Source organism: Mesitornis unicolor, unplaced genomic scaffold (genome assembly GCF_000695765.1).
Source record: "Mesitornis unicolor isolate BGI_N332 unplaced genomic scaffold, ASM69576v1 scaffold35820, whole genome shotgun sequence".
Lineage (NCBI taxonomy): Eukaryota > Metazoa > Chordata > Aves > Mesitornithiformes > Mesitornithidae > Mesitornis > Mesitornis unicolor.
This window is the reverse complement of record NW_010158233.1, coordinates 349-8,060: the sequence shown is the minus strand read 5'-3', so window position 1 is coordinate 8,060 and position 7,712 is coordinate 349. Positions and strand designations below refer to the sequence as shown.

Below are 7,712 nucleotides of genomic sequence, written 5' to 3'. Positions count from 1 at the left end.
ATGCTTCCTGGTCCAGCAGCAGGTAGCGGCCTTGCCTGGAGTCTAGGAAGTACAACCTGTCCTTCACCAGCGCGGGGCTGAAGCCCTGCTTCCGCAGCTCCATCTTCTGGAACTTGTAAGTGCCTGGAGTGGGGAGAAAAGAAGGAATGAGGAGTCAGTGGCTGCACGTGCTCCCATCCCCACTGCCCCAGTGCTACCCCAGATCCAGCATTGTACCCCTACACCTCCAAACCACCAGCGGAACTGGCTCAGGGCTCTATGGGGCAGAGGGGCTCCATCCTGACCCTACTGCAGATCAGCCTCTGTAACCAGAATCCCTCCCAAAGGCTCCCCACAGATCCACATCCAGTGTGAATGCTTGTGTCGCAACTCACTTGTCTTGGAGACTTCGTTCAGGAACCGCAGGAAGACGGGCCTTGCGTACAGTGGCAGGGCCTTTTTCAGCTCGCTGGCAAAGCCTTCTAGGTCACAGGAGTTTTCTGGGTCGGTGATGGCTGCCATTCCTGCCTTCCCTTCAATCCCTAAAAGGTATAGAAGAAGGGAGAGCAGTCAGATACACCATCCCTGTAGCATCACCACCTCCCTCTGTCCTGCACCAGGAAGGCCTCTGGCATAGATCCTGCTTTGTACCAAAGCGCTGGCTCGTCCAGCTGTGTCACTGGCTATGTCACCACTCTGCAGCTAAGGATACCAGCGACACCCTGCGGTCACGGTCACCTCCTCCCAGGGGAGGAACTTGCAGCTTGTCCAGAAAGGATGCAGGGTCCCTCCAAACCAGCCAGAATCAGACCAAAGCTTGAGAGAGGGAGAAACCCCTCTGGTTCCCACTAAGCACATCCCCAGTGGCCTCCTCCCAGCTCACCCAGAGGGAGCCTCAGTCCAGCCTCTTGCCAAAGGAAACGTCAATCTGGACGTGCAGGACATGCTCACATTCAAGTCCCACCTGCCTCCCCCAATTGTCCTCTCCCCTCTCAGCTACCTGGGACCTCCACCCCATAAACCACCACGTCTGTCAGGTTGAGGATGCGACTCAGCGTCCCCTCCACCTCTGTGGTGGAGACGTTCTCCCCCTTCCAGCGGAATGTGTCCCCAGTGCGGTCCCGGAAGTACATGTAGCCATATTTGTCCATCACCAGGACATCCCCTATAGAAAAGTGAGGAACAGGTGAAAAAGTGAGGTGTCAGAGGGGCTAGGAGCAACCCTGGAGCATCTCAGGGCAATGTCACCAGCCTGGGACAGCCCCTGTGCTCACTCAGGTACCCTTCTCCTCCACTCTCAGCAGATGGAAAGGCCCTGCTTGCCTCACCTGTGAGATAGGCAGCGTCCCCTTTTGTAAACACGTCCCGGGCAATTTTCTTGTTGGTGGCCGACTGATTCAGGTAGCCATCAAAGTGCTGCAAGGGGTTGCTCTTGACAATGCGGCCCACCAGCTGCCCTGGCTCCCCTGCAGGGAAACAAGAGGGGATGAAGGGGGGAAGGAATCACCTACATCCAAGCAGAAAGGGTGTCTAATGTGACTGGTGAGGTTTAACTGAGCAGAAATTCAAACTTAGGTAAATTATCTTGAAATATTGGGAAAGATTCGTGCAAGGCTGAGGAGACTTATCCCTGTGGTTGTCTTCACCTGGTTTGCAGCGGATACAGACACCATCTGGTCCCCGGATCAGCTCCATGGTGTCTTCATCCACCCTCACCAAGCCAATGGGGTAAACACCTGGCAGGATCCGGCTGTTGAAGCCACATGACCCAACCTAGGACAGAAAGAGCTCAGAGCTGTAGGTATCAGGGACATCTCTCCTGCCCAGAGCCTGCTGTCCACCCACATTCAGGATATCAGAGAGCTGGCACCACACAACAACAGCCAAAACCCCTCTGGGTGGATGGCAACCAGGAGCAGTCTGTCTGGGTTTCCAATACTGCCCAGGCCAGCGGGCACCCTCAAGGACATGGGAAGGGTGGTGGGGCCTTACGTTGTTGTCAAAGTTTCCCAGGCTGCAGTTGCACTCGGTGGCCCCATAGAACTCAGCCACTTGGGCAATGCCGAAGCGGGCCATGAACTCCCTCCAGATGGAGGCACGCAGCCCGTTGCCCAGTGCCATGCGCACCCGGTGCTGCCAGGTAGCGGCAGATCTCCCCAATGTACTGCACGATCTAGGGGGGATGGAGAGAAAAGACTCACTAGGACCCCTGCACCACACCCTGTGGTGTTTGGGGTTTCTTCAGGGCACGCAGGAATAACACAACACACACAAAGTCCCCTAGAAAGGCTGTGGAGAAACTCAGGAGTCCTGCTAGCTCATCAAGTGCCTGCTCTTCCTTGGTTAACCCACACCCCCAGACCATGAAACCTATCTGAAACCTCCTGGCTAATGCTGGAGCACAGGAAGGGTTTGGATACGTGGAGTTACCACGCCAGGTGGGAAGAACACAGTCCCACCACCTTGGAAGGTGGTTTGGGATGGACAGGCAGAACTGGTCCAGGCCTCCCCATCCTCCAGCAGCTGGGCTCTTCTCAGCATGGCACAGATCCTCAGGCCCCGCTCCCCAGTCCCAGCTGGCCCCTTGCCTCACAGCCTCACCGTGCAGTTGTACTTCACGCAGTCTTCCCAAAAGTGTGAGGCTGAGAACTTCTTGCGGATGACAACCGTCATGCCCTGCAGCAGGCACTGCCCGATCCCCACGATGTTCCCTGCGGAGAGACAGCCAGAGGAGCCCTCAGTCCCCAGACACCTCCAACCCAGCCCACTCAGGGAGAGCAAGATGGAGGCCACACGCTGGCTCACGCAGGTGGGTGTTCACTGAGCCAAAACCTCCAGGACCACAGGCACTGGGGAGGAGACGTGTGGCAGTAAGATCTGGGGCAGCACTTTGCACTTAGACAACACACCATGACCCAGCCAGCCAGGCAGGCACTGCTTCCCCTTCCCCCTGACTTTCCACATGGAGCAGCAATAAGGTGCAGCTATTCCAAAACCAGGCTAGGAGCTGGGATAACACCCCCCATGCACACACCCCACTCCAAAGGTCAGCCAGATCAATGCTTGGCTCCCAGGGAAAAAGTGGAAAGCCTCAGTCAGACACTGCCAGCAGCAGCCAGCTCCTCCTCAACATGGAGATAGCTGCTGCTCCAGCTGCCAGTCTGAGCCCCGGGCTTGGCTGAGGGGAAGCGACAGTCCCAGCATGCAGGCGTCCGTACGGCACACGTTACCTGCAGCGTGGTAGAGCGGGAGGCAGTCGTACACCACGTCATCGGGCCTCATGCGAAAACCGTAAAATACTAAGCTGGACATGCGGAAGTACCTGGGGTGGGAGGGTGAAGGGACACATCAATAGCAGGGCCAGAGCTGCCGTGCTAGGACAGGGCAGAGTTCAGCTCTGTCCTCCCGAGTCCCTGCCCATGGCCTTACCGGCAATTCACCACAATGGCAGCCTTGGGCAGCCCTGTCGTCCCAGAGGTGTAGATGTAGAAGAGTTTATCTGGAGAACAAGGAGGACACAAGGTCATATACCCAATCTAGAAGCTGGCTGAACTGGGAGAGGGGTCAAGTGAAATGTATACACTCCGCTCATGCCAGTTGAGCCAAAGCTTTGTTATGTGACAGCACCAAGAGCATGCTGATCCACAGAAACACCACGGTGAGTTTGGCCCCCAGGAGCTGACCACGTACCAAGAAAGCCCTTATCAGGGGGGGTTGGCTGGTGCCGCTGGGCCATCTGCAGGAGGGGGTCCAGGTGTTTCGCACCAGGAAGTGCAGACTCAGGGCTTCCTTCCCCAGACCAGAAGAGATGGATGGATTTCTCCAGGGAGGGCTGCACTTCCTGCATTGCTGAGAAAGCAAAGAGAGGAGATGGAGAAAGACTGCAGGGTGGTTATAGCACAGTGACCCCCTGCCCTCCCAGATAGTCTCAGGAAGACACTGCACCAGGTAGCAATACCCTCGCTGTGCTCAGCAGAGTCCCCAAAAGGCTGACAACCATCCCAAGCAGATGTCGCACCCATGATAAACAGATGCTGGGGCCACAGCCCAGGCCTCTTCAGAGACTAGAAGATCCTGTTCTCCACCTCTCCCCAGCCAAAACCTTTTTTGTGCCAAAAGGTATGTTGACACCATCGACCTCAGAGGTGTGGGCTGAAACACATGAGGAGCTGGAGCCAAGGTGCTGCAGGGATGTGGTAACAGTCACAGAGAGCGAGGGGAAGCTCGTCCTGTGCAGCAGAAAAGGCCCAGCCCAGGGTTCCATGCAGAGAATGGACCCGAGAAGAACAAGGAAGGATCCTCACAGCCAGGCTGGCCTGCTTGGGAGCCAGGCAACAGGGAATTCCAGATCCTGCCCAGTGGCCAAAGAGACCAACAAGAAAAAAACACATCCAATTCCTGGATAATTCAACTGTCGGCTCTCTTCCAGTACCCTGCTCTGTGGTGGGCAGAAAAGGAATACTAAATCCATAGACACTGTCTCACCCCCAGCCCTGATGCATCTGCTTGCCCCTTACCTTCCATCATCTCAACCCCAAAAACCACAGCCTTGGAGTTGGAGATGTTGATGCAGTGCAGCAAGGCCTCCATGCGCAGGTGGGAATTCACGAGGGCGGTCTCTACCCCAATCTTGGCCAAGCCGAGCCACAGCCCCACGTACTGATTGCGGGACTCCATGAATAGAGCCACTACGTCACCAGAGCGGAGGCCTTGGCCATAGAAGAAATTTGCCACCTGGCTGGAGTACTCGTCCAGCTGCCGGAAGGTCCAGCTCTCGCCCGTGCCTTGGAAGATCAGTGCTGTCTTCTCTGGATACTTGCTCGCGGTCTTCTGGAAGATCTTGGCGATTGTGTTCTTCTCCTTCACGTGCCTCCATACCTGCCACTTTACCCGCAACAGGACCAGCCCCGTGCTGCCAAAGGAAGGTGAGCAAGAGGGCAGCTGCTCAGTGACCCCTGCAAAAACACTTCCTCCAGCAAAGCCAGCACAGCACGAGGACCGTGCTAGGAGCTGCAATAGCCCAGCACTGCTCCACACCCTACTCTAGGTCAGCAGTGGCGCTGGGTGCTCCCCTGAGCCACACGTACATAGGCAGAGGTCCTCTGCAAAGACACTTATAACTGGAAACTGATGGAGGCCTGGGAGAGATGTGTTTTGGAAGGCTGCAGACAGGGATGTCCCTGATCAAAGGGGCATCTTTGAGCCTCACGTGCTCTCCAGTAGATGCTGCCGTTCCCTCCCCACAGATCCTTGCCAGGAGCTGGCACAGCCTGGTACTAACTCAGAACCGACCCCGCGCAGAGCCCTGGTGCCACGCCAGCAGCTTTTGGGACAGGGTGAAGTGCAAGGACAGTCCCTAGACTTCAGAGCTCAGCTGAAAATCTATCTTTCCTGTAAAAACTTTGCCCGAGAGTTTGGAGCCACCTGGGCGCGGCAGAGTGAGATCTCCTTCCAGCCGGGCTGGGTGCCAGCAGAAACCCAGGGTTGTGCAAGGAGCTGAGGGCTGCGCGCTTACGTGCACTGGGGCAGAGCCATAGGCCAGGGGAAGGGTGAATGGTTGGACCATCCCAGCCAGGACACCTACGTGACGTCCCTTCGTATTGTCTTGATGAATATGAGGAAGAATTCCCATCCGCCGGTTCCCAGGTAGAAGATGAAGAGAGCGGGGATGGCCTGGGCCCAGGACAGCTCCAGGCTGACCCTGAGGAACAGCAGCAGTGCTGCAAAAGCAGCCAGACGCAGCATCGTGGCCTGCAGAGAGAGAGAAACCACGGCCATCAACCCATGCACACTGGACTCTGTGATAACAAACCCACGGGCAAGGGATACGTTAACAGCTCCCAATTTCCTGGATGATGTCCCTGAGTCACCCCTCCTCCTGGCAGCGAGGACAACCCAACAACCCAGAGCTCCCTCAGATGTAACTTTACCAGATGGCCTCCAGTTAAGCCACCAGCACAGCACTGGTTAGTGCTAGCTGAGAGCAAGATCATTCCCACCTGGGGAGCACCAACCTGCACACCAGCCAGGTGTCCCAGTAGTATGAAATGCAAGATAAAGTCACTTCATGGATATGGGAGTAGAGTCACCTCCAGCCTGACAAAGCCCAGCTCCAAATTCCTCCCAACCCCAAGGATCCCTCTGGCCCCAGAACCCAGGTCTCCTTTTCCCCCAGCTCCTGCATGCCTGGCTCTGGGACAGCCAGCAGGGCTGGTGGCAGAGCACAGCTCCATACACTCCCCAACACAGCTCAGACAGGAACAGGGACAGGAAACCCTGTCCTTTGAGCTCTGCTCATGTTTGCAAACCCTCATGTTGGCGGGCAGTTTCCTGGCCTGGCTCTGCTGGAGACACTGCCAGAGCAGGTCAGGGACGCAGCCAGGCTGGAGCGGGCAGAACAAGGGCTGTTGCTGCTGCCAGGAGTGCTCAGGCCCTCTCCCCATGCCCTGTGGATGGCAACTCAGACTCTGGTACCTGTTCCACAACAGCAGCACCCCAAACATGTGCCAGAGGTGGCTCTGAGACTTGGAGGAGACTGTGATCTAGCAAAGGCTCTTTTTGGGCAACAGTATTGGGCAGAGGAAAGTAACAGCAATATGAATGTCACAGCTCGAGGGCTCAAAGATAAAACTGGTCCTTCCTGGCATGGACACGGTCAAAGAGGAAGGAAACACTCTCGTCATTTCCCTTTCCCTCTTGAAGGTGGATTCACTGCTCTGAAGCTGGCAGCCCTGGGTGGGCTCTCCCACAGCCAGTGGGGCCAGGAGTCATGCTTGTGGTTTTCCCCTTGTGAGGAGCTTCTGCAGATTTGGTACGAGACGCTGGCAGGGTAGGAACCGAGGCAGTGCCGCGTGGTTGCCATACTCTGGCATGTCACACTGGCTGTCTCACCTCCGAGCCACGTCACCAGCAGCAGGTAGGGATGCAGCAGAGCACAGGATGCTGCTCCTGGGTGGGGGCCTGGGAACATCCCCCCATCCGCAGCCCCTGCCCAAAGATCCCTGGCTCATGCCAGCAGCTTCTGAGCTCTGTCCACCAAACACCTCCCAGGCCTGAAGTCCCACAGCGCAATCCCTTGGCCTCTTCCCACTGCATTTTTGCCAAGGAGCCTCTCTCCACAGTTAAACAGGGCATCTCTTAGATCACCATCAAACAGACGTGGAGAGACAGCGGTGGGGGAGCCACACTTTGTGTGGGCAACAAAGTGTTTAACCTCCCACTTGAAAGCAAGACAGGCCCAGACAGGCCCCTGTTATCCTCTGCCCGCATCTCTATCACACCAGCATGCCCGGTGCCTCCCGCCGAGATAACCGGTGCATTACTGAGAGAGAACCAGTGAGAGATTACCAAGAGATAACTTGTGCACTACTGCCAGAGACCTCCAGCCCTGCTGTTAAGGATTCAGGTCTTGTCTAGCTGCATCAGCACAGAAGCAGTTAAGCCCTGCCTGTAGCTCCACAGCCAGCAGGCATGAAGGCAACCACAAGGCTCCATCACCTTGGGGCACAGAGACCTGAGGAGAGCCTGGGTACCAGGTCCCATGGGGGATGACAGGCAGGTGTCTGGGTTCCAAGGAGCCACCAACACTAATGGTCAAGCTCCAGAGGCCAGGAGATCCCCAAAGGTGTCTCTCCAGCATGAGCAGCTAGGGATGCACTTGTTTCCCCCAGCCTGGGCTTGGGTTGGGTGACAGAGATGAGCCCGCCAGCCCCGGGGAAGGATGGGGAGAGTGA

At 56.7% G+C, this 7,712-nt stretch overlaps 1 protein-coding gene across 1 annotated transcript; it reads right to left on the bottom strand.

Annotated features, from left to right (window-relative positions):
• Positions 1-4: 4 nt before the first annotated feature.
• On the bottom strand, positions 5-5,724 carry LOC104539411 (long-chain fatty acid transport protein 4-like; the record flags this gene model as incomplete). Its single annotated transcript, XM_010182928.1, is given in 13 exon segments — positions 5-123; positions 375-521; positions 980-1,144; positions 1,308-1,445; positions 1,626-1,752; positions 1,972-2,116; positions 2,118-2,152; positions 2,581-2,690; positions 3,210-3,301; positions 3,409-3,478; positions 3,670-3,828; positions 4,497-4,891; positions 5,564-5,724. Coding segments are annotated over 13 exon segments (1,863 nt in total), but the record flags the coding sequence as incomplete, so codon positions are not given.
• Between the last annotated feature and the right edge of the window lie 1,988 nt (positions 5,725-7,712).